The sequence below is a fragment of the Eutrigla gurnardus genome, assembly GCF_963514095.1.
Source record: "Eutrigla gurnardus genome assembly, chromosome: 13".
NCBI lineage: Eukaryota > Metazoa > Chordata > Actinopteri > Perciformes > Triglidae > Eutrigla > Eutrigla gurnardus.
This window is the reverse complement of record NC_139936.1, coordinates 13,707,459-13,733,792: the sequence shown is the minus strand read 5'-3', so window position 1 is coordinate 13,733,792 and position 26,334 is coordinate 13,707,459. Positions and strand designations below refer to the sequence as shown.

Here is a 26,334-nt window from a genome sequence, read left to right as displayed (position 1 = left end):
GGTTCAAAGCGTCCATATCCTTCATTCACACGCAGGTCTTCATTTTAATGCTGTTAATTCCTCTAAGCATCTCCCCAAGTAATCACACTACACTTTTCTGAAAAGCAACTTATTACTGTTTTACTCCTCCTGCAGTGAAGCTATGTACATTTAAGTATTGCATGCAAGTATAATTTAAGGTATGTGCACTGAAATAATTATGCACTGAAAATGATATTTTCTGTCTGTAAATTGTTAATCATTTACACTTGTTTTCTTCTAGTTAGAGTGTTTTGATATGAATATAAATCTGTCTGGACCACGGTGTTTGCCGTTTGTTTATGTATTTATTTATCTGGGTTGTCTGTTTTTCAAGCACCCACCGACACTGATGAAGCCTGCATAGTATTGGGAACATCCATCATCTATCGATTCATTCACAGCTTTAAGGTTGTTGGTTCGACTGAAAACTGAAAATTATTCTTGTTTTCACATCTTCATCACTCAAATATCCATGACTTTTGGTGCTTTGCTTGAATAATGGCACTACTACATCTATTAATAGCTAGGTTCTCTGAATCATCCAAGCACACTCAGCACATGCAAACACGCCTCTGCTGTCATCAGACACTATATGCCAAGAGGAAGAGGGGGGAGGAGGAAGGCCCAGGGTCATCAGGGATGCGACCTCCCCTTCAGGCTCGTGTGGCAGCTGTATGTTTCGGAGCTGAACAATGCTCTGGGTCCACTCAAGGCAGCCAGTAATCACAGTAATCACGTAGTCGTGCTGATGTGACGTTGATAATTAGGTCGCGAGGAGAGGAGAGGATGGAGAGGAAGGATGCTGCCTTTTGGGTACCATGTTGCTGCTCTCCTCTCGTGATGCCGGCCTGCTCCACATATGCGTCTAAAAATGAACCTCCCGCCCCTCCTCCACAGTCTGCTGGTCACAGATCAGCCTGTGATGGCATGGCTGTCCTCAGAGCATCTTGCGTTTATAAAATCTGACAGGACAAAACGCGCACATCGAGGGGGGGGGGACGCGGAAAAAAGCCGGAAAATGTGCGATGCGAAACGTAAATATTGCTGATGCTACAGGCGAGGCCGAGCCGATGCAGTGCGAGTCTTTACACTGACAACGCACTATATTGAACATGCGTTGTCAACAGCACTTGAACTCACAGCTAAATCAAATAAACAGGACGCGTCTTACCTCCGTGTTTTCCTCTGGGTGCCAGGGTGGATGAGGACGCGCAGGTGCAGGGATGGGGAGCGACGCCCAGGGAGACAGAAGCATGGAGCAGTCATTACATTGATTCTCGATAAACACGCCGTCGTGAATATGATCCAGAACCGCGCTCACCTGTTTTAACCGGGATCCGGCTTTTGTACCTGATGTTGGTCGTCATGTTGGCCGCTCTCCTCCTCCGATTTTTACCGACGTCTCTCAGAAAGCGGCCCCTCGCCTCGCCACCAAACCCCGCACGGACGGGAGGAGGGCGGGCTGAGCTGACAGATGAAAGCCCCTCCTCCTCTTCACAGACTCAGCCAGTCATGCTCCAGTTTCCTACAAACAGGGCTCCGTCCTCCACGATGCCAACAACCTCCCCGATATCAATCCGATTCTTTTCTAGTTGTGGTCATTTCTTCGTTTTACGAGTTCATACTTGAGAATCTGTCCCCTAAAATATAATAGTAATATCAATAAGATATATATTTTTTTTACAAGCAATCATAGGCCAACATTCAAACAAATCATTGGAACCCCCATAGAAAACATCAGATTCAGCCTGATAGACGGCTTCAACACTTATCAAATTTCTATCTCTATTTTACTTTAAAACAACCCAAAAAAATCTGTCAAAAATGTCATCACTTTATAATTTTATATGAGAAGACATTTGAGTGACCATCCACTGGAATGCTATGCATTCCCTCAAGTCGTTGCTGAGATATGACAATGGATAGACGGATGGATGGACGTGCAGGTAGAAACCTGAAAATATAATGGCAGCTTGTCACTGGCGTATTGACATGAAAAAAAGATTTGAATATCTCTTCACTTGAAGGATTATATTAAAGGTCAGGAGTCAGCGTGTCAACTGTGTTTTCTCCAAACAAATTTTATTTTAAAGAGAAATACAAAAACAAAAATAAAAAAAATGCTTACGCCTAAAAACAAGAGTTTACTGACAAAGGGTTAAGCAATAATAATTATGTGTGTCTTAATGAGCTCAATAGTCAGATTTGCATACAAGAGCAAAAGACAGAAAATCAAAAATAATGCAGACAACAATCGATGACAGCAGAGTTGGATGGCACGGCTGAACAGAAAGCTGCAGGGCGTTTACACAAAAACAGTTAAATAATGAAGTGTTTGCTTTTTAAATACAGTTTGGTGAAAAGGCTGCACTTGTTGTGTGCAAACAGAACATTTAATACATCAAATGACATCACTGAAGCAAATATGGACACATTAAGTAACTGGACTGAACAGTGTGATTATTTTCCCGTCTGTGGTTGTAGTTTGGCACTGACATTAAAGATCATGCAGCTCTTGAGGATAAATACAAAAAAATATTAACAACACAGCACTTGTATTATTATTATACTTTTACTATAGCGTGATCCTTAAGTCGGGTTATTTTTTCTCTCTATTTGTAACAGTTTGACTACTTGCATATTGTAGATTTCCAGCTTAAAGTCAAACAAAGGCAGAGATTTAGTTTTTTAGATTGTATCGTTTGCTATAAAAAAAGGATTCTAGTTTAACACAATTAAGGACAGTTCACCTCATTCATAACCACACTTGAGCTCACTGTGGTCATATTTATAGTTAATGCATTATCAGAGTGACGCACTCTGAAATCGTGATGGGCTACTCAATCACTCATAAGCTAATAGAAAACATGCAAGTTAAAGTGTGTTCAAAACAGTCTTAACCTGATAGTAAGTGGACTAGAACAAAATGCATAATTCATATATATAAATATATATTTGTAAACCTCTTAGTACCATTGTCACTGGCAGCTCTGTGGAGTCGAAATTAAGATGCGTCTCTGATAATCATCCAGTATTAGAACATTTCCATGTCCACTGCAACGTACAACACAAAATAGGATAACAAGTGAGACATGTATGTGGATTGTAAGTGGAGTCTTGACAAGATGTTCAAGAAGCTCCTGCTGATGGATGGATGTTTAGAGGGAAAGAAGAAGAAGAAGTAGTGGCGGTGTGCAGAAAAAGATATGATCCGGGATACCTGGACTCCAGGTTGATCTGCGGAGTGGATGGATTCATAGGAGGACCAGGTTTTTGTGTGTTGGGGTCTGGGATCTGTATGGTTCCCTTCTGCTGCCACTCCTTCACTCGTCTGATTTCATCTTCATCTGAGCCTGCATCTGAGCGATCATCTGCTGCATGCGTCTCAGCTAAGAGAAAAAGAAAAAGTCCCAAAATCACAACGATGGACAGTTTGTTTTTTTGCCAATTAACTGTTTTAGAATTTTCACACCACTACTTTTCATTTTTTGCTCCTCCCTAAGTGATCGATATGCCTTAAAACCAATGTTGTTTTTGTTTTAATGATTTATTTAGCTTAACCAATAGGAGAATCAGGAAACAAGTTATTGGCGTTTCACCTTTCAGATTGAAACGAAGACAGACAGATGGGACCTATCAGTTAGGGGTGAATATGAATTCAACCAATCAGATGCTTGTGTACTTTAAATTGTAGAACATGTCATCCAATCACATCTAAAGGCCAACAACATTGACCAAACTAAGAAAGAAAATGCAACTTCTAGGACTGTCGCAATAAGCAATAAATCAATTAGCATGATAACTTTTAATGAGCTCGGTAACTTTGCCAGCCGCAATTTTTCCTTGCGTCTCTCCACCAGAGAGTTTTCACTCGCGTGTAGCATCGGAGCCCAGCTAGTAGCAAACACGCTAGTTGAGATTTGGAGTTTTAAAACGATGGAACTGGTTTCAAAGCAAAACGCGACAGCTGCCATATATTTAAAAATAAAAAAAAAAGCATTTACTTGCTGTTTGGTTTAAATGTTGTGTTTATGGTTGCTATGGTAACTCAGCTCAAAGAAGAGCTCCACAAGAAGACCCAGGAGCATGAGAAGGAAGTCCTTGAAGAACAGGTCACTGCCAACCAGGAGTCACCAGCAGACAACACAGACAACGAGGTCGCGAGAGACAAGCTCCTCAGCAAGACGTTTTTTATATACTTAGGAGTATAGGAGTTAGGAGTCACTTGCCCTCTTGAGCTTCTCCACTTTCTCGCGGAAGGCCTTCTCCCGATTGAAAAACACTTCTTTCAGGGTCTTCTGCCGTTTCAGCTCCATCCTCTTGCTGGGCTCGCCAGCGCTTATTTTGCTGCTGCCGATGCTCAGTTAGTTAACATCTGATTTATTTATTGTTTCGGTTGTGTGTTTTTATTCAATGCATTTTTGTTAAACTAGATTGAGAGTCCATTTTAATTTATTGTTTTTGGTTGTTTTATTTATTTATTTTGGATATTTTAAATATTTTCCAGTTCTCATGTTAAATATTCTTTAGAAATAAACGTTTTGATCTTTGAAAGGGTGTACTCGCATTATATCAGTTGAAAATGGTCTCAAAACGGCAATATTATCGCTTATCGCAATCATTTCTGGGACAATGAATCGCCCAGCAAGTTTTGTTATCGTGACAGGCCTAGCAACTTCAGAAGAGAACATACTTTACGCTGACTGCAAATCAACAAAGCAATGACCACTCTGCACCAAAAGACATCAGCAAAATGAAAAAGCATCCCATGGACCTCCACTTGAAGTTGTAAAGTGTTTTACTGTGAGATTTTCACCATTACTAGATAAGGTTCTACATGACTGTAAATATGAAGAGTAAATTAATATGCGTATGTAATGATATCATAGAATCTAAATGTATACCAGCACAGCAGCTCAAATAGTAAATTAATAACGTGTTTAAAAATGAATGAAGCACAAAATCGATAAACATAAATGGATAGTGGTTGCAATGTAAACAAATTTTAACAAGATGGTAACGATCATCAATAAGTGAATGATATAACACAGTAATCAGAATGTAAAGCTTTTAAAAATATCTTAAATTACAGTGTTAAACAATAAACCTGTAACTTTCTTGGATGTATATCACCATCTTGTGGCTGAAAGTGGAACTTCAAATGATTCCTCTTCAGATATTTTTTATATTAAAAAAAAACAGTGTTCCTCCGGTCTTATGTGTTTGAGATATCATGGAAATATATATTGATGATGACAAATTGATCATTGCAAATTGATCATTGAATATATTGAATATGGAATGTAGCCAAAAAAAACCAGCAATGTTCAGAAGAAAGTAACGTTTTGTAAAGCCAACCAACCTGCATATATGAGGTTGGGAATATGTTCACAGCGTTGCCACAACCTAACTTAGAGACCAGTCTATTCAAAATACTTCTATCCATAAACAACCATTTGAATGTGAATATGACCCTGAAAATATCGTGGCAATGTTATCTGTTCTGGGAAGTTGTGAGATATAGCCTATAGTCCATTCACAGCTTGTGTGTTTGTGTGTGTGTGTTCACACTTGATTTATAATTAGTAGCATCAGTCACTGTAACAACATGACAACATGTAAACAAACGGACCACTGTCTCCCCAGCTTTTGTTTGGGACTTCTCACATAACGGAGGTTATTCCCACCATAAAACTGGGCCAGGACATCCAGGCAGGAAGTGATGGCATATCCTGACTGGGCACATTGTTTACAAACAGCTCTGATTGGACCCCGCCTGCTCACTACGGTGCACTGCAGTAGCAACACAAACAGGCCTATCAAGAGCAATCAGGAAACAGGTTATTGCCTGGTGACGTGCATGCTCCATGGCCCATAATGTAAACAATACATACGGAAGATAGTGGGCTGACATTGTATGAGACTCTATTTTTCTAATATCTAGTCACACTAAAGTGTTGACAGCCAGTAAAACCAGGGCTGTAAAGTTAATGCTACAATGTGCAACAAGATGACTTTTCTGAACGGTCATGGTGACACTAGATTGACACCTCATTAGTGATTAAATCCTTGTGTATTTTTAAAGGATAAGTCCGTCTTATACAATACTCACATGCCCGTATGTACAATGAAAAAGAGATAGAGTTTATTACTCCTTCCGTCCTTTTTCCAAAGCATGCAGCCATATTTCACCTTTGGAAAATATTTGGTGAATTTTTAAGATTTCTATATTAAATATTCATGTGATACACGCACCTAAACATTTAAATAGAGTTTAGATAGTGTACCTAATGATGCAAGTACAAAGTAGAGGTGGGAATAGTCAGTCACCTCAGGATTTGACTACGATTACGATTCAGAGGGTCAGGATTCGATTATTAAACGATTCTCGACGCATCACGCTGCATCTCCATTTTGGATTTAAATATAATGAGAATTTTTCCTTCAAATATTTAAAACCAATTCCTATTTGTATGATACTGTTGATGTGCTACATTACATATATAAAATATGCAAAGCTTGCAACCCCCAAAAAACAAAACATTTAATTAATAATCGATTATAGACTTTACTGCATCGATGCAGAATCGTTCAACAAAGCATCTTGATGCATCATAGAATGGATTATTTCTCCCACCTCTAGTACAAAGTGAGACGAGATGTTGTGTGTGTTCTTACCTCTGCCTCTTTCTGTAGCAGGATCTGGTCTTTATCCACCACATCCTCATCCGCAGCCCTGCAGAGAAACAACAAAAACATTAGTTGGAAACCTTGCAAGAAAAAGAGCGGCTCACGTGCCGTTTAAGTCATAGAAATCAGCGCCTCACCTGCCCACTCTCTTCAGCCTCTCTGAGCGGAAGTTCTCATAATGCAGATCCTGAGTTACCTCCTGGAGGTCTTGCATGTGGGTCCTGCAACAAACAGACATGTAATTCTTTCTATACACACTTGGAGGCAGTAGAGCTTCGCCGGAGAAGTTTTCATTTGTGGATTTTTTGTAATCAGCTTAATGAGGATGACTGTTCAGGTTTTAAAAATACTTTTCTTTCCCATTACAGTTTTACTGCCACGGAGACTCACACAAGCATGGTGCGTAGCTTGAGGAAGTCATTGTGCTCGGGGTTCTCCACTTCTACAACTCCCCAAGGGTAGAGACGACCACGGATCTTCTTCCCCTTCACCTCAATCAGCTGGTTGGAGCCAATCACAGCAAAGGGAATGCTCGCCTGGGAGAGGGAGATAAAGGTCAGAGAATCCCCAGAGAGAAACAAAGGCATGGAAGATAAAGTTAAAATGAAAGTATCAGAGGGGAGTAGAGGGGAGTGGGTGAAGTGAAAGGAAGCGAGGATGAATAGGAAGAGAATGGTCCTCTCTTTCTAAACCTGTAGAGGGACTGAAGTAGTTCTGGATCAGCCAACATCACCACCTCTCACCTTCAGGACTCTGGTCTGCTCCTTGAACTCCTCGTCCTCGTCGGAGTCAGCGTCCGGTAGCTGATAAATTCTTATCCCGTGCTCCGCGATCTCATCCAGAATCTGAGAGGGGGAAACAAGAGAAGCACACTGGGTTAGCTGGCAGGGTCGTGACCTCATCCAACCTCCTGACATGTGCCACTGCATGGGGAAAACTCGACTGTTCAGAGGGTCCGCTTCACTTTCTATTAACATTATCAAGAATCCAACGGTGTAGAAAGCCACTTCATTCAAAAACAGTAAAACATCCTCGCTGCCACAACCACTAAGGACAATTTCCCATCAAAATATATATTTTTAAACTTTCTCTGCAGCATTTTATTTGACTACAAGTAGAGGCTATATAGTAAAATAACAGCTGCTCTGCTCTATAGCCTAATAGGAGGGTATGAGTGAGTTCCAGTTGTTGCAGCAACAGATTTAATTAAAGCCCCCCCGTGGAGGAAAAGAGGGGTGAGACAGAAAGGGGAGACAGGTGAAAAATAATAACCATCTGTGTGTGTTTCAGAGTCAGAAACAAAGTTCTCACCCTCCTTTATTCACAAGCAGACCGGTGAAGAAACAATTTAAAACAAAGGAGCTTTCTTCCTCACTACCTCTGGGACAGATGTCAGTATTTATTATTCTAAACATCAAAGCAGCATTTTCTTTTGTTTTCCCCGGAGGAGAATTTTTAAATCCACAATGTAGTCTTATGTAATGGAGCCAAAAAATGTCAAGTGTTGTTTTCCTGACTTTTTGGGGACTTTCATGTACTGTGGTGTATAATAGGACAGTGGTCAGTCAGCCAGGAGCCTGGGAAGTGAGCGCAGGTTTTCCTACAGAGCGCAGCTCCTGTTTGAGCCCTTGTTATGGCGGTTGCTTGTTTTCTCAGTGAGCTCTGTGATAGTGTGTGGGGAGACTCGGTCATTGTTGTGGGGCAGGTCTAAAAACAAACAGGCTTTGCAGGACTCAAGAGAAGAGCGTGACTCAGGACCAGAGCCTCTTTTGCCTTCATTTCATTCAAACACACACGATTTACAGCTCTGTCGAACGTGGGGGCTGGATAAACATCGCCCTGGTGGGGCAGAGTGTAAAGAATTTGGGGAAACTGTGCACTCAGTGGGAAAATAAACACACATGACACAATGGCAGGAAAAAATGAAACAAACAACAATTCCAGTCACACAAGAATGTAAGGCAGATACAAAAAAATGCTATAAAATAGGCGAAATTTAACTGAAAGACTACCGATCAAATGAACAACCAACTAAGACAGTGTAACATATTTTATGAATGACAAACATCCATTAAAATATCCAGAAACAATATCTGGTCATCACACAAACATGAGTTAGTCGTCAGCAGTTTCCAGACCTTGGTAAGCCAAATCCTGCAAAATGGCTGTTTACCTGAATTATTCGGTTTCATAATAGATGCTTACTACAGCCTCAATCCTATAATCAAGACCTCTCGGGGATCATCAGGTGACAAAATCACTGCCTGCTCCAAATCCCTGTAGTCTCCTATTGAACGACTTCACATTATGTAGGCCGTAATCCCTGATGTTAGACCAGCCTCTCCTCCTACTCTTCAGGAGTTGTGTATTTTCGTTGGCACAGAGATGTTGGCAATGGGAGCCATTTTGATTTTATGACCATCCTGTTGGGCTATAATACACCCCGCCACCCCCCTGGCCCCTCCCCACGCTGTTATGGTTGGCTGTGCGGGGCCACTCAATGCTGTCATGGCGGTGCGCAAACAATGCCACAGAAGATTCTGCCTGGGTATTAATTAGAAAAGGAAGGCCAGGATTTATCGCCTTGTGTTTCTGGCTCCCATCGTTGAATATGAAGCATTGTTGGTGGAAATATTGCGTCATGTCGGGCAGTTATGTTAAGTGAGAGGGTGGAGACTGGTGTTTTCCAGCTAGAAAATGGGTTACAATAAATGAGACAAATTGTAGGTGAAGTGTGTATTTCCAGTGTACCGTCAGGCTCGTTCAGTTCTAGGAACAGCAGTATTAAATGTATTGTAGCAGTTATGTGTAGCCAAAATATAGTATTCCCAAAGGTCTATACATAGATATAATTACACAGTGTGAAGTCGTGGGAGACATGACTAAGAAGTTTTTCTGCACAGCAGGTTTAACCAAAAGCTCCAAATCATAATGAAACGGGGATGCAAACCCATCATTACAGGGATCAACCGTTTCATCATGTCAACCTGATGCAGGAATTCTATTTTCAGGTTTATCTCATTCTCACAAGCAGACCAACAAAAATATGAATGACTCAAACAGCGACTAAGCAATGACGGATCCTGGACAAACAACACAGGCACAAACAAAGAGCTGCCGAAGACCAAGAGCGAAGAGACAAAAGAGGGGTTTGTGGTGAGTGCTGCGGTCCTGTCGTTCAACAGGTAACCACGTGCACAAGCACACACTCACAATAACACAGTTGTAGTGTTATTGTTGAGGACGGAGCTGAGCCTGCTCTGGCCTCACATGGTGTTTGTATCAGTTAAACTAAAACAGAGAACAATACATGGAAGAAGAAACGTGTACCAAACCTTTTTTTCCAGCAATGCAGAGAAAGACAGAAAACAAAACAATCAAACGGCATCTCGGCACTAATCAACCCCGACAGAGAAGAGCAAGGATCAGGAATTCAGAGGGACACGACTAGCAGCACTTTTACATAAGGTTTACGTAACCTCATGCCTCCTTGCCAGCTTCTGCAGACTGGCCATGGGAAGGAAACGGTGCATCATTGCCGTTACAATGAACCGCTTTTCAACCTTGTTTCATACTAAGAAAACACCTTGAGGGGTAGGGCCCCTCTTTTTCCAATACTGCAGAGTTTATTAAGGGAAAATCTCGGCCATGGTGAGGAGCGTTAAATCCATTCGGCTCAGCGCTCTCTAACTCTTTTGAGACTCCTGTAGGTCCAACTGTGAGTCTACATATCGGTGATTAAAACAACTGCTTACTTTGCACCTCCTAAATCCAATTTACACAGAAATCTCTGCAATTCAGAGGAAAGAGCTAACGTGATACCACCATACGCAACAGGTTGTATTCAATCAACCTGACTCGCCAGATGGGTAGCTACACAGAACCATCTGAGACACAGTCATTAGAAACTGCTTGGAAAAAGGCAGGCACTCTGAACAAATACTTAGCAGGTTGGATGAACCAACTGTCAGACCAACGTTTACGTGAGTTGTCTGACTGAACTCTAATGGGAAGAGTGAAGGTGAACACAAATTATGACTGAGACTTTCACTCCACAGTCACCAAGTAAATATTTTTTCCCCACAAGCCATATATCATCCAAACATTCTGGTACTGAAATGGCACTTTTTCAGACAGAAATCCAGAGGAAATGTACTTGGTTTCTGTATGAAAAAGTTACAACTACCTGAAGTAGCAGTTTCAGGAGGTTGCTTCACAAATGTCTGCCAACAAAATGATACTTCTCTATTTAAAAAAATTAATAAATTACACGACAAACAACAGTAGTCAGGCAGCATGAACCGAATAAAAAAAAAAAAAAGATTCCTACTACAACACTTTAGTTTCCAAACGTATTTGTTCATCTTAAAACACAAGAGAACAAATGCTTCTCTCTTGCCAGGAAGCGTCTTTCCGGGTCTCTCCTGCCTGCAGGGGTTCTGAGGGAGTGAGAGAGCCCCAACAATACCTGGTCTGGGGGGGGGGGTCGGAGGGATTTAGACCTCATACCAGCCTCCTACACAAACAAACATGCTTTCACGTGTGTGGGGCTTTGTAGCTCCAGGAGGCCAGTAGATTGCCACAGATGGAGGATGACCTTCAGACAATCTCCAAAGCAAATCCCTCTGACTTTTCATATATCATTCTCTTCTAAAAGTAGCCATACAGCAAAGAGTTGGACACGCAGCAGCAGCACCGGGAAAACAACACCTTTCTGTTCACAGGATTAAAGACACTTGCAGTCATGCACAGAAACACATTCCAGTTCTATTCAGTCAGAGTCTAAGACTGAGTCCGACGGTCCAGACTGCAACAGACCGGGCGAGAACAGCTGGATTTGTGCTAATAGGAGGCACTGTTGGAAAGTACAGAGGAAGTCACAACCATGGCAACGTGAAGGCATCATATGAGTTATGCTGATCAACACACTTGCACACACGCACGCACACCCACACTCCTACTGTCTGGCCTAAGTATTAGTCCGGTAAAGACCACCCACCTCTCCCCCTCTGATCAAAAGGCATGTGGAGGAACAATCAAGCTATTCATGTAATCTTGTATCTACGTGAGATTTACATGGGGACAGAACAAGTGGAGTATTTCAACCATGCGTCAGGACTTGGATCATGGTCCGGTAATCAAAAAGGGTCTCAAAGGAAAACTCGGCGGCAAAAAGTGACTAATTTGCAGCCCGGCAATGTCCGGAAACCAGCTTTTCAGGTTGGCCCTCTAACAAGGAAACCTGCTGTTTTCACATTGTAGCGGGCTTTTACTTTCTTTACTTGAGAACAGATGAGACTGTGTAACAGAGGTGAGCGCTTAGTGAGGAAAACCACATATTTATTGTTTTAAAATCTGCAGAGACGTGGAGCATGCCCCAGCACAATGACCGATGGAGGGCAGAAAAATAAATATGTCCGCGTGGTTGAAACACTGGCAGGAAAAAGAACAGGTCATAAGCTGACCAGGGATCCACACACACACACACACACGCACGCGCACACGCGCACACACCGTGAAATAATCAGCACTCAGCCTTTACTCGTGGGGTGCCTGACAAAACAATGTACATGGAAAGATTATTAAAAATAGAGTTAAACATCACTCACAACTCACACAATTACACATTACGAATCAGATGCCTTTACCTGCCTCATTATATTTACATTTCTACAGTTCGCCCTGTGTGGTAAAACTGCTTCACAAAATTCATGAAACCTGGTGACAATGCTCGACCGTATGAGACGTTCGGCCCTGATAATGTGTCCCAGTGGGGCCGGAGAGCTGGTTCACACAGCAGGGGTATGCGGAGTGGCTGACGGAGAAGACAGCGTGGGGAAAACCGTGACAGGGCCTCGGCCAGTGGGTGACAGGACAAACATGAGGGAAGGAGACTTCTGCAATGGAGGCAGAAGAGCAGAGACGTACGGGGAAGGCCAAGAGGCTGCGAGAAGTAAGGAGAGGAGGTGAGGAAGATGCGGCAAGACGCAGAAGGGGAGGAGAACAGAGGAAGGAAGAAGGGCTGAACTATTGTCTGCATTGTTTTGCAAGAACAGAGGAGGAGCTAGGTTCTCGAGCCATCGCTGACCTCTGGCTCAGGAGAACAGCCTTTAGCTCTCATCTGTGGCAAAAAAAGGCCAGCTTCTGCTAAACCTTTAAGGTAGTAAAAAAGGTTATTGAAAACTATTTAGAGCTTATTTTATCAGAAAGGCAACCGTAACAGTGTCAATTTTTATAACAATGTCATACACATACACTTTATTGCTTTATCTAAAAAAACTACTGAAATTAAATTGCAAATTAATTTTCTGTAATAAATTTGACTAATTAATTGTTCTAGCAAATAGATTCATATGGGGAAAAACAACAGGACACAAAATCATGTGTAAGTTTTTGCTTCCATCATGATTCCAGTCTAAACCAGCTGTGTATGGTCCTCTATGATCAAATAAAAACTAGCCAGTAAAGAAGTTTGAGACTAAAGCCCTGCACAGGATATGACTCTAAGGTCCCAGACTGAGAGGATCAGTCCCTCAATATACCCTCCTCAGGGCAACTTATGAGCTAGAGACCACAGCGACCCGGGTGAAGGAAATTGGCATTAGAGCAAATTAAAAAAAAAAGGAGAAAAAAAAAAAAGACACAAAGAAGCAGAGGAAGAAAGTAAGAATGAGGTGCAGCCAGGAAAGGAAGGACTGGGTGAGAGGCGAGCAGAACTAAGGGGATGAAAGCTGAGTTATGGGAGGTTTGTTAACTTGAACCTGAGCTACACAGGGCAGCAGGCTGTGTCTTGTCAGTGGAACAGTCTTAACACATTGCAGGAAACTTATATTGTTCTGTACAAGCTGTTTCCCCCTAATAATAGGAGAAAGGTCTGGATCAACCTTGAGAGAGAAGGGGGGTTCCATTTACTGAAAGACAAATGGCTCCAAACGGTGAGAAAGTACCCTTCAAAAAAACAAACTAATAAATACTATGGGAGGAACGCTGGAGGTTATCAATCATCCTCCAGCACTGGGCTTTGTGGCAGGTTGTTGGCTGCTGGTGCTCTGACCTCAAAGGAAGGCCTGGTGCCCCGCTACACTGCACTGGACCGTGTGGAAGGACTCAGGCACGTATACCTAAGAGCCACTTCAACTAATCTGATAAAACCAACAAATACTCGAGCCAGATACATTTGTTCTCCCGAGAGACACTTAAAGAGATGAATGAGCTATGACTCTTACTATTTACAATGAACGACGTTTACAAGCACACCAGAAACCAACTGTGATAAATCTGTAAAAGGCAGGAAGAGTGCATTTTCAATGGCTAATATTGTCTGAAATGAGTGAATAATTAGATGTCACACCCCATGTTTTTATAAATAGCCCGAGAATAATTGACATATTTAGTGAAAAAGAAGGCCATTTAGTCTTAGGACACTGCAATTTTTCATAGTCAGAGAATTTCTACTGTGTACCTCTGTTAAAATTGTACACATCATTTATTAGTTTCACCCGATATGGTTTTCTACGTCTGTTTCAGTTGTCTGACAGAATCATATTGAAACAATGCAATGCTCCCCGCCCTGGTATTTGTTTTACGCATGTGCAAGTGAAAGAATATTCAGAAACCATGAGGATATACATGGTAAAATATTAAGGTTTCGATATTAAAAAAATATGGTATATATAATCACCTTGACGTGAAACAACCAAGTGATCATATTCATTTAATTCATATAAATGCAGCCAGTTCTGTTGAATTAAATGGGGGCTACGGTTCGGATTGGAAAATCCTAGCAATACATACTCGGACTGCACACAAGCTCTAATTGAGAGGAAGATAAAAGTTTCGTTTGTCCAAAGTGTGCCCAAACAGGAGATAATATGCCCTCTTTAGGGACACGTGGGGCAGTTTCTAAATGTGAAGCAGATGGTTCAATTAACCTTCTGTATTTCCTGACAATAATGGCTTGTCCAGGAATTCGCTATCATCATAGTGTGCATGAGCGGGCCTATGTTATTATTTTTAAACTCAGCAGCTCCTTAGTGTACAGTGGGGAAATGTCTGTTAAGGGAACACTTAGCGGAGCATGTGAACAAACTCTGTTGGACAGATAGTGTTGAGGACAGTTCAGCAGTAATTGGGTCAGATCAGAGGGATAACGTTACCATAATTCCACTGCCACACTTTTATCATTTCCTGCATCGACTACGCTTTTTTTACAGTATATACTGTATGATGTCTATCTGTGAATGAAATGAAAAGCAAAAACATGAGCAAAACTTAACAGGAGTTATGTTGCTGTAACTGTAATCAAGAAAGCTGACCTACTGCAAGCTGCCAGCTGGACCAGAAAGCCAACAAGCTTGGGGGGGGGGGGGGGTTTCTGTAGATAGGGGCGGGGGTCTGTGGTGGCAGGAAATATGGTTTTGTTCATCTAGAGTGCCAGAGGAACACTCAGAAGGTTTGAGGAAGGTCAAATCACAAAACAACTTACCAGAGCACAATTCAACTGGCTGGTCCCTTGAGGACAACACAGTGGAGGAATTTCACCTTTGATGCTGGAGAAACTTCATACCAGCGAAAACAGTAAATAAGTTATTGAGTCATTTTATTGTCCTAATGAAGCACATGTGAAACCATGTCTTAGGATATTTAGCGTGTCCTGAAACTGTGACCCTGTCTCGCTAAGATGCTGCATCAGCAATTTCAAGCAATCCATCTGTTGGAGACTCGAACAAAGCCAACTCACTGCTGACTCCAGTCAGCCCGACGTCCTGCCAGACCACCGGCTCCGAGACCTGAATGCGAGGCAGGTGGGAGGTCTGGGCATGACTTCCAATTAGAAACAGCAATGAAACAAATTAATGTGTAACCACAGCCCATACACTGCCTGCATTTCTTCTGAACTCAGACTGCAACTAGTGCTCATTTTCCATTATAAGTTAGTCTGATGATTACTTTCTCGATAAAATGTCAGAAGACATGCCAATACAAGTTCCCTAAGCAAAGGGACATCTGACCAACAACATGCTGCACTGTTGTACTGCACTACTGTGTCTTTCCTCCTCTGATCAGCAGGAAGCTGAGGAGCGTGCAGGCAGGCAGACACTTGAGTCACTTCCAACAGGAAGTATCCGGGATGGGTTGAGGCTGGATGAAATGTGCTGCCTCTATATTATATGCTACACTCTTTTCCTATGCACGTCCCTCGTTTCCCCTCTCATATTGTCCATCTCTTTACATGAAAACAGCCAGGAACACAAGACGTAAGCCATAAATCACTGCAATTACACGGGGAAGCACACGTGTGCGTTATCACAGGACCACAAGGATGTCCGCCTACCAGGCTGCCAAAGAGGATGGAAAAGTGATTTTGCTATTATTAGTGAATCATTCTCTGATCCACTTTCTAATGTGGATTCAACACACCTCAAGAGTCCTCAAAATCCTGTCCACAGTGTTTAGACAATCAAGCTTTTTCCTTGTAGTTATAGGGCAAAGATGATTACAAATATACAGAGCCGCTGATCAAAATTGTGTGTGTGTGTGTATAAACATCAAACCCACCCTCCTCTTCAGGCGATCCCTCTCCCTCAGTGTCAGTGTGTCAGCCTTGGCAATTACTGGGACTATGTTGACTTTGCTGTGGATGGCCTTCATAAACTCCACGTCCAGTGGCTTAAGACTAACAAAGAAAAAGATTATAAGGAAAAAAGTAATTAGGACACAGTGGAAAACAGAGCACCATAACTTTTTAGTCTTCTTTCACACAATCTTGAATGTACTGGATTATACCAGACATAAACTTCAGCGAGTGCAAGAGCGTGTTTGTTTACCCATGTCCAAATGGAGATATGAAGTAGAAGCAGCAGTGCACCCTGTTGTCCACTATGTGTCTTCGGTTCAGGCCGCTCTCATCATGGAGGTATCGCTCAAACTGGTTGTCAATGTACTGGATGATGGTCTTGAAGCTGACATCGGAGACACATAGGCACAGAGACTCATATTTGTGACTGTGTCATTTTTGTGATTAATACATTTCAGTTGAGTGGGTTTATGTTCCTCCTATGAGTTGAGAAACCTTTACATTTTTCTGTTATTTAATCTCTTTTGCTGGTTGGGTCCATTTTGTTAGTCTTTGTAGGAGAGGATGTGGCTCCATTAGAGTCAGCTATGCCTGGACAGTCAACAAGCACTAGATGGCATGAGGATGGCAAACATGCATGCACACAGTTGAAGCAAACGTAGACATGGGGAATGCAGAGGGAGGAGAGGTAGGAAACAGGGAGTTTGGGATGAAACTTGAGAAAGGGAAGGACGAGAGAACATGTCGGACAGGAAACGTGTCCCAAATTATTGCTCCCTACTCCTCCACAGCACATAAACACACCAGTCCTGGCTGTTGATGGCGTCGCCATATCCAGGGGTGTCGACCACAGTGAGGCGAAGCTTAACTCCTCTCTCCTCGATCTCCACAGTTGATGCCTCAATCTGCACCGTCCTCTCAATCTTCTCTGTGGAACCAAAGTACAGGAACAACTGATGGGTGGCATAACAGAGGATACACCTTGGAACCGAAGGGAAATCAATATGTATGAGCTTGCACTTGTGCTTACACAAGCAGCTGACCTGCCACAACAGCAGGCTTATAGAAGGTGGATACACCTTGAAAATCAAATCATGGGTTTTGTCATCTAAAAGAGCTACTTTGTGTTATTCCCAGAAACAGACCAAGGAGGGCCTGGATAATTGTTTTCAAGCTACAACAAGTCCCTACCTAAGTCAAGTCATAAGAAAGGCAGGGTCATATTTGAGACTCAGGCATTCCCAACATTCCTCTTGAAATAATGCGCTGCTGGAGAACACTGCAGCAGACATTTCTCTATTATTACAGTGTGTGCATATTTGTGTGTGTGTGTGTGTGTGTGTGTGTGTGTGTGTGTGTGTGTGTGTGTGTGTGTGTTTGTGTGTGTGTGGGGGGGGGGGTGTTCTGGGGAGAATACCTGCAGCACCAGGGATGTAGCGTTCAGGGTAGAGATCAGTGAGAAACAGGCTGTTTATAAGTGTTGATTTGCCCAAACCAGACTCCCCTGAAAAACAAAGTCAATGCAAAATCTAGTTTTATTCTCCAAAGAAATCATATAGTCAACTTTAAAAGAAAAGAGCGACCACTCACCTACAACCATAAGGGTGAATTCAAACCCTTTTTTCACTGATTTTCTGTGCACTTGGTTCGGGAGGTTGGCAAACCCTACATAACCTGCTGCATCTGGGAACTATAGAGCACAAAAAGGGAATGAGGCTAGTATTATGTATTTAGTATAGTATTTATCTAATTTGACATGATTTCCTTCCTTACTTTGTAGTAATTTCTTCACCTAGTCGCTTTCTTTCTTACATTTTATGAGGTGTGTACAGGTGCGAGTTAGTACAAAAGAGTGAGATTGATGATGATGATGCATATCATTGAAAAATTCCAAAAGGCCATAAAGCCTAGCCATGAAAGACTTACACATTTATACAGGATATCCTCTCTGGATGCCTGCGCAAGTGTGTGTGCATGAGATTACAAGTGAGTCTTAATCACCACTGCCTTATTAGAATCCCCTCCTGATTGTACTCAGGCAATCTGTCATAGTTTAGTATAGAAGCTGTAACATTCAGCCTGTAACTCACCTTCCCTTTCTCTCCAGACTGGGACATCGCTGCTGTTTACTGAATGTCTTACGAGCCTGTGGCCAAGAAAAAAAAAAGAAAGAAATATAGCAGAGAATGAAAGAACATTAATGGCCTATAAAAAAGTTGAGAGTAACTTGTCCCCTGCTAGTGTCAGGCTGACGTGACGATTTCACTGTTCTTTAACACTATCACACGGAAAGAGCAGAGATTAAGGCCTCTTGGCAACAAGTGTGTTCCCAGACTCCCATTAAACGATGTTATACACGCCGTGCTCCTGCCCCACTCAATGACCCTAGACGACAGAGCAACAAGGCTACATGATAAATGAGCTACATGATGACGGAGCAGGAAGAACAGGCTCCATTTTATCATCAGCACACTTGGCCCTTGGCAGGTGGAGTGTGATAAGCATTAGAAAGAGGCAGGCTGCCGTACGCTGCCAAACAGAGATGCACTCTGGTTACGTAACGTTAGTTGCAGGAAGAGGTGGCATGGGAAGCTGGACTGACCTTTTTATACAAGTGTGTGACAACGCACAGCTGTGGACACTTGGGGACCCATTTCACACTGTTATATCTATTAGATGGTAGCTGGCAGGAGGCCTTCTGTATATATCTAGATGAAAGTGGGCAGATATCTCTCATACTGACAGGGTGGTTTCACTGAGCTCGTAGGGAGAACAATGGCTGTTTATCCTTTTGGTTCCTGAAGCCTTTCCTATACAGGGCAGCTCAGCTATGGGGAGGAGGGAAAACACGTGCCTCACCCCTGACCACATTCAGGTCCGACCACATGCCAGGAAAGCAAGGGGAGACACCAACAATATAGGGTGGAGGGCTGCCAGGTTAGGGCTGTAGGGTCAACAGGTTAACTCAGTTAAACAGACAGGCTATGAGACCTTTAAATATGTTTAATTACAATGAGCATCCGACATGTGAAATCACACAGTAGAACTATCACATCACACTTTTTTCACCTGAGTTTGAACAATTATTCCAATAACTCCTCCCCCCCACAAAAAAAAAATCTAAACAATTCTTATAATCTATGAATTGTTAAAGTCATTTTTAAAGCTTTGCAAATGTGAATATTTACTGGTTTTCTTAGTCTTCGACGAGATTAAAATGAATATTATTGGGCTTGGGATGGTTAACAGTCAAAACAACTCATTGAATAGGTCAACATGGGCTCTGGGAAAGTGATGGACATGTTATGTCTTGTTTGTTTTTGTTTTTTTATGACTTGCAATTTTTATTTGTCTTGTTTGTTTTTTATAATTTTTGGATTTCATTGACTTATTAACTAATTGTTTAATTCTTTATCATGTCCCCCATCATAAAGAACATAAATGTCTGCACCAATTGTCATGGCAGTCAAAAAAAAATAGTACATTTCTCTGAATTCAGAACATTACCGAAATCATGAGGATAAATCCTGTGGGGAATCTGAATCACTGGGTAAGTGAAAACTGCTGGTGGTGGGAGAGGCAAGGTCAGTGGATCTGCAGCACATGTCATGACAATCCATCCAATAGTTGTTGAGACATTTCACAAAAAAATAAAAATGGTGCAGTCCTGGTGCCGCTCAAGAACAAGTCAAGCTTGAATCAAATTGATTGAGTCAGTCCCTAGACCCACAACACTGCTCAACTAATTTGGCGCGAAAAAAAAAACACACAACAAAAGGCGATAATAAATGTGCTTTCATTGTTAATGAACATCTGATTTAATGTAGCAGCCCACACAGGGGTATCCATGTGTATCACACACACCCAGCCAAAGTATTAATCCTTAACAGGCTCTGTGGGAACCAGCATTAGTCCGGCAGCAGATTAATTAAACCGTTCCAATATTGCAGTCACAATATCATAAAGACAACACTACAGGACAGACAGGCAGGAGGCACACTTCAACAATACTCTCTTAATAATGGCCCTTTAATCGGCCGGGCTGTTGAGCCACACACACACACACACACCACACACACCACACACACAGGTATAAAGGGGATTAAATGGCTTGGGCCAAAATGGAAAAATGGCACTTTAGTAAAGCCAAAGTTCCTGCCATATAATGCATTTACAGTTGATTTATTGGTTGGAGAGAAGCCATGAACGGAGTTGCTGGTCGAGCTATTCACCATCCTGACGGGCAGGGTCAAGGGTTCGAACACCCACTCTCCGTGGATTAGTCTCCCTGATCTTTTTGGATAAACTGAAACATTAAGTTCACACTGTGGAGATTTAGCAAACTCAGTGGCACAAAAACAAAAATTCAAATTTACTGGCAACTGATCACAGCAACGGAGACCTGAGAGGTAGTCGGTGAGGGGCGGGGTTTGACTGAAATTAAGTAGCCCACGGGGACCAAAGATAATAAACATACGATACAGGTTTTTAAGCCACGGTTTTAGAAACACTTAAAAAATGAGCCAAGAGAGAAGAAAAAAAATCACAATAAGCGAATGGAACAGCCTTTCAACCATGAGGAAACCAGCAGGGCATAACACACACAAAGTTTAAAGCACAGGATGGACCATTTATGATGATGAGGACAGGAGAGGAAATGACTAAAAACAGGTGGGAGTCATACAGCAACAAAATGTGTGCTACTCACACAGCTGCTGTACAGTACGATAACAGACAATGTCATTGCAATAAATCTGGTACTTGTAGAGAATGGAGTTATACCAGACGTGTTTCTACAAGGGTTGGGCGATATGGTAACAATCTATGAGAATGTTGGTAATTTCATATCTGAATAGTGATATGTATCACACAATACTGCATGTTTATTCAATAAATAAACAACCAATGTTTTGTATGGTTGTGTGAATTAAATATTTGACAAATTAGAAGTATTACATGGGTATTTAGTGCAAAATGTTCACATTTTCCGATACTTGTGTTAGTATGTGCTTGATATTGTCGATTTAAACAACGTAATTTTTTGTCATATTTCGATTCATAATTCCATCACAATGTGAGTCCACTGAAAGGCCGCCAATGTGTAACAGGTTGTCTTCCGTGGCACTCCAGTTTGTGAGATATGGTCGCAGGAAGGGGAAAGGTCAGAGAGCGGTAAAGGCTTCGGATCAGAGGCCTGAGACGCCTTTCAGTACTGAGAGATGTTGTCCTACTGATAGCAAACTGATCCTTGTCCAGCTGTGCATAAAGCTAAATTGTTTCTAAAGCAAAGGGCAGCTGCCAGTCCGAGATTACAGCTCACACAGTCTGCCATCGTGCCCACAGTGTTCACCACTCAGCGAGAAAGGAAGCGAAAAAGGCATGTTTTCACTGAGCCAAAAACCCAAGCAAAGATGGATGATAACTCTTCAATGGTGGCCCTCCGCCACGTCTTAGACGGACACACAATGAGAATATATTATTGTTTCCTGACGTTATTGTAAAGTTGTCTAAGTGCAAAATTAATATTTTGCCTCTACGATCATGTCAGGTCAAGAATGATTTGGATATTGTGGGGCAATTTTCAGAGTTCAGGAACGTCACACGAGATGGATTTGGGGGAAATGTGTGGAAGTCGATGCTTTGAATGGCACGTCTGGTGTAGTGTTTGCATGGCACTGTGTGGAGAGTTTGCCAGCATTGTCAAGTATGAACTGGGACAATAGGGGTCATAAATGAGTTAAAAAATGTCTTCGGCTATGATGGTTGTTGTGAAAATCTGAAGAGGAAGACATATTTACCATACTTGACCATTTGTGTCAAATAAAGGCAGAGATTGTAAATCAGTGCTTGAGTCAGTGGATTGGGGAGATTGAAACGTGTGGAGGCCTCCATGTCTGCTGGATGTCCACCACACCCAGTCTGACAGACACTGACTGACTTCACCAAACATCCACCGGGACATTGACATTACATTTGTACGTACGCCGTTGAATTACCGCAGCCCCATTTGAGTGTGATTTCCTTCTTCGTAAAACTCGTTTCATGAACTGACTTCTAGTGTAAAACGGCACCGAAACTTTGTCAACGTTACATGTCAAAACTTTAGCAAGCAACAGTTGTTACCGCGGCTGGTGTCAAGTTGCCAGCGAGGCTTCAACGGCCGTGTGTCTTCTTCCCTCCCGGCTCCGTCTATTTCAAACAGTTTGTTTAAAAAACAGAAAAGGCGACAAACCACTAAGCAGTTCTTACCTGAGCGTAACTTCGAGTTATTGTTAATCGACAGGAGTTTTCGCCTCTTGCCGCTGTCCCAGCCCAGGAAGGGAAACCCGGAAACCGTTCCCGCGGGTCCGCTCCGCCCTCGTCCCTGAAAGCTTTTCAAAACCGAACGGGTTTCTCTCTGTGCCACTGACGCCATTACGGCTCAACGGTCAGGGTGGCTGACCCGTAAAACACAATTCCTTGCCAGACCCAACATGGCCGCCGTGGTGTACAGTTTATTTAACTATTCGTTCAGGAACGGGTATTTTCCCCTGTCGGCATAACTTTCTGGGAATACTTAATTGTACTGTTGAACTATTTGAGAGAAATGACCCACTACCAAGCTGTATTGGCTTAGTGAAAAGAACAATATTAGCCTGTTTCATTATACAGTGTAATGACCAAAAATAATCCATACACCATTTAAATCCACTATGTTATGTTATAATCTGCTATCCATTGGTGGGTAATAAAAAGCCTACTATTCCGAAATATTTACAAATGTTTTACTATTTTATAGCCCTTTTCCATGTTATGCATTTTTATTCTACTGCACTACATCTAGAGAATATAATGAAGCCCACTTTATGCATTTATTTCACACATTACTTTGCGGATTACATTTTTTTTTATGCGAAACACCCCCAAACATATAGTTATAGAATGTGGATAAATAGACACCAGCTCCCCAATAGCAAAAGAAGCATTTAAAACCATTTGAATTCATTGATAAACAGCAAATAACAACTTGGATAACAAACTGAATGCAATACTTTTATTTTTTAGCAAACTAAGTTTTTCATAGTGTAACTTTAAGCGGAAACTTTTTCCATTTCAAAATGTCTTACATAAAGAATGCGCTGGAGTAAATTTACAGGCCATGTGGATTTTATTTAGAAATTGAAGGGTTGTTAAAAAAAAATCTATGATCGATGGCACTTCACTGAATATTTCCGATGTGAATTTGAACAAATGTATTGTTGACAAGTCATTACATTTCACAAATTATTAATTACTTACCCTTCAACAGAAAAATAATTAAATCTACAAAATAATAATTAAATCAACAAAATAATTAAATCAACAAAATACATACACAAAAAAATCATAATAAGCCTACATTTAAAATGAATATGAGACGGACAATTAAGAGCCTAATACACAATAGGCGTGAAATGGCCATTTTCGGCTATACCTCAGACAAGTGTTGTCTGAAAATCAATAACAAGTGCAGTGATTCACTCAGGCACTGGATTTCAGCTGCTTCATACCCTTAAAACACCCCCCGTGCGCCTCGACCCCCTCTCCTGCCCCCTACTATTCATTGTATATAACTGTTCAAACGCACAATGCGCTCTGGACCGCTTTATTCAGCCTCACAACTTCCTTACGTTTTCATTGGTCCTTTGAGGATGCGGGGACCTGTGATTGGAGGAAAGTTTCTCCTGGATTGCGTACACCCCCACCCCGCAGATATTCGTGGTCCGGTGCTACTGTGGTTCCAGTTGTTTTCACATCCCCTCAATAACAAAGAGACGCAGAGCTGCTGTCTCCCACGTCTCCTAGTAAATGTGGTGCGTGATGCGCGACTGACGATTGACGCTCCTGCACATCAGTACGAAGAGATAAAGAGCAGTAATTCACCTTCGCACTCAAGGAGATCAAATAGGGGAGCGTTTGAAAAAAAGTTTCAGACAGATTTGGCTGAACGTAAAGAGCGAAAATGGTATCTGCCGGACTGGAGATCCTGGGACTATCGCTGTGCCTAATTGGCTCGCTCCTGGTGATGGTTTCGTGCGGGCTGCCCATGTGGAAGGTGACGGCTTTCATCGAAGCCAATATCGTCGTGGCTCAGACGATCTGGGACGGCTTGTGGATGTCGTGCGTGGTGCAGAGCACGGGTCAGATGCAGTGCAAGGTGCACGACTCCGTCCTCGCCCTCGGCCGCGACCTCCAGGCGGCCAGAGCGCTCACCATCATCTCCTCGGTGCTGGGCGTGCTGGGGCTCATGGTGGTGATTGCCGGGGCGCAGTGCACTAATTGTATCCGCGCTGAGAACGTCAAAGCCCGGGTGGTGAACGCAGGAGGCGTCATCTACATCATCAGCGGCTTGTTTGTGCTGGTGCCTCTCTGCTGGATGGCCAACAGCATCATATCGGACTTTCACAACCCGCAGGTGCCCGCGTCGAAGAAGAGGGAGATCGGCGCTGCGCTCTACATCGGCTGGGCGGCCACGGCGCTGCTGCTCATCGGAGGAGCCCTGCTGTGCTGCTCCTGTCCCTCCAGCGGGAACTCTGGATACTCGGTAAAATACGCACCGACCAAGAGAGCCACGCCGAACGGAGAGTATGACAAGAGGAATTATGTGTAGCTGTGTGGCTCATGGCGGTGCGTAAAAGTGACCTGCAGCTTTTGGAAAAACTGTTTTTGATGGACGTTATCTTTGCACCTGCAGTTTGTGTGTGTGTGTGTGTGTGTGTGTGTGTGTGTGTGTGTGTGTGTGTGTGTGTGTGTGTGTTTTTTTTTTTCCTTTTTTTTTTTTTAGAAATCTGAACTTTGAAAATCAATGGAGGCACATCTGCTGTGATTACACTGGCTCTTCAAAACGCTCGGACCACAAAGTCACAAATCCCTTTTGTATCTACAGGAGATTAAAAAAAGAAGAAGAAAAAAAAGACTATCAAGTAGGCCTACATGAGGTAGCTCACGACAAAAGGAGTATCTTTAGGTAGGCCTACTTGCTTTTGTAAAACTTCGAAATGATTAAGTGTTTTTGAATTGTTTGCCGTTGTTACTGCAAAGTTTTTCTTTCGTAGAGGAACTCTTGCCATCAAATACACTGTTTTTTTTGCCTTTATGTGCATTGTCAGCACAAACGTTGTACAGTAACTGAGAATGATTGCACTCCCACACATTCAAAGACCCATTTCCTTTAGTGGAAGTATACGCCCTATATGTCGAGGACTCCAACAACGTATATTAGCGGTAAAGAACGAAGAAGAAACGTGTTCAAGTTGCCAATAAATCTCGGACTGGCTTTTGTGCTGTTCACAATTCGATGGCGGTGACTTTGATGTTTGCAGTCTAATTTTGGACCTGCGGATACCGGAAGGTCTGGGATCTGTGTGGGTCCGCTATTCGGCTGCGTTTTACACCTGCGACGGTTTTTTTTTTTTTTTTTTTTGCCTTTGTCACTGCAGGAAGTCTCATCTTATTTCATACATTCTACGAATAAACTTTGTTTTCTGTTTGTTTGTTTACGTTCGATGTCATGATTCATCACTCGTGTGTATTGAAGATGCAATATTATGTCATTTTATTAAGATTAAAGTGAATTTATTGTCTGAAATCTTTAGTTTAAAGTGTTTTCTTAAAACGAGAAATGGTCCGCAGAGCATTCACACCGTGAATCCATAAAAAAAAAATTAAAAAATTAAATCCACGGCGGGAGAAAGTATTTTAGTTAGCCATAGAAATCCAAAGACAATACCCATTGAGCTGGAGTGGGGCTCTGCTGTTCAGCTCACAATACTCCACAACCCCCACCAGCCTCTTTCAGACCAGCCGCCCACCCCTCCCGTCCACCGTCAAATGAAAGGCGTCAAATCAGAAGTTGCTGGAATCGTCTTCCCGCAAGTCACTTCATTCATTCGCCGTCTCGAGCGCATCTCCCTCCGGCGGGGCGGCGCTAAGATCGATGGCTCTGAACCACAAAAGATTACACGCCGTTACTTCGGAGCAATTAGTTTGTCCACGGCTGCTTCACGGGCACCGGGTTTAGTCCCGAC

At 42.4% G+C, this 26,334-nt stretch overlaps 2 protein-coding genes across 2 annotated transcripts; one reads left to right on the top strand and one right to left on the bottom strand.

The window, feature by feature from the left end:
- Positions 1-2,077: 2,077 nt before the first annotated feature.
- LOC311023515 (septin-2) lies at positions 2,078-22,634 on the bottom strand. The gene is made up of 12 exons (XM_084025402.1): positions 22,538-22,634; positions 18,379-18,434; positions 17,879-17,978; positions 17,706-17,792; positions 17,093-17,216; positions 16,539-16,673; positions 16,270-16,387; positions 7,455-7,556; positions 7,102-7,247; positions 6,849-6,932; positions 6,700-6,757; positions 2,078-3,410 (listed from the first exon to the last, which is right to left on the bottom strand). Exons 2-12 carry the CDS (start codon positions 18,403-18,405, stop codon positions 3,345-3,347), a joined length of 1,047 nt encoding a protein of 348 aa, XP_083881528.1. The 5' UTR covers positions 18,406-18,434; positions 22,538-22,634; the 3' UTR covers positions 2,078-3,344.
- Positions 22,635-24,052: 1,418 nt separating this feature from the next.
- Positions 24,053-25,880, top strand: cldn5a (claudin 5a). The gene is made up of 2 exons (XM_084025423.1): positions 24,053-25,052; positions 25,092-25,880. Exon 1 carries the CDS (start codon positions 24,270-24,272, stop codon positions 24,915-24,917), a length of 648 nt encoding a protein of 215 aa, XP_083881549.1. The 5' UTR covers positions 24,053-24,269; the 3' UTR covers positions 24,918-25,052; positions 25,092-25,880.
- Positions 25,881-26,334: the final 454 nt, after the last annotated feature.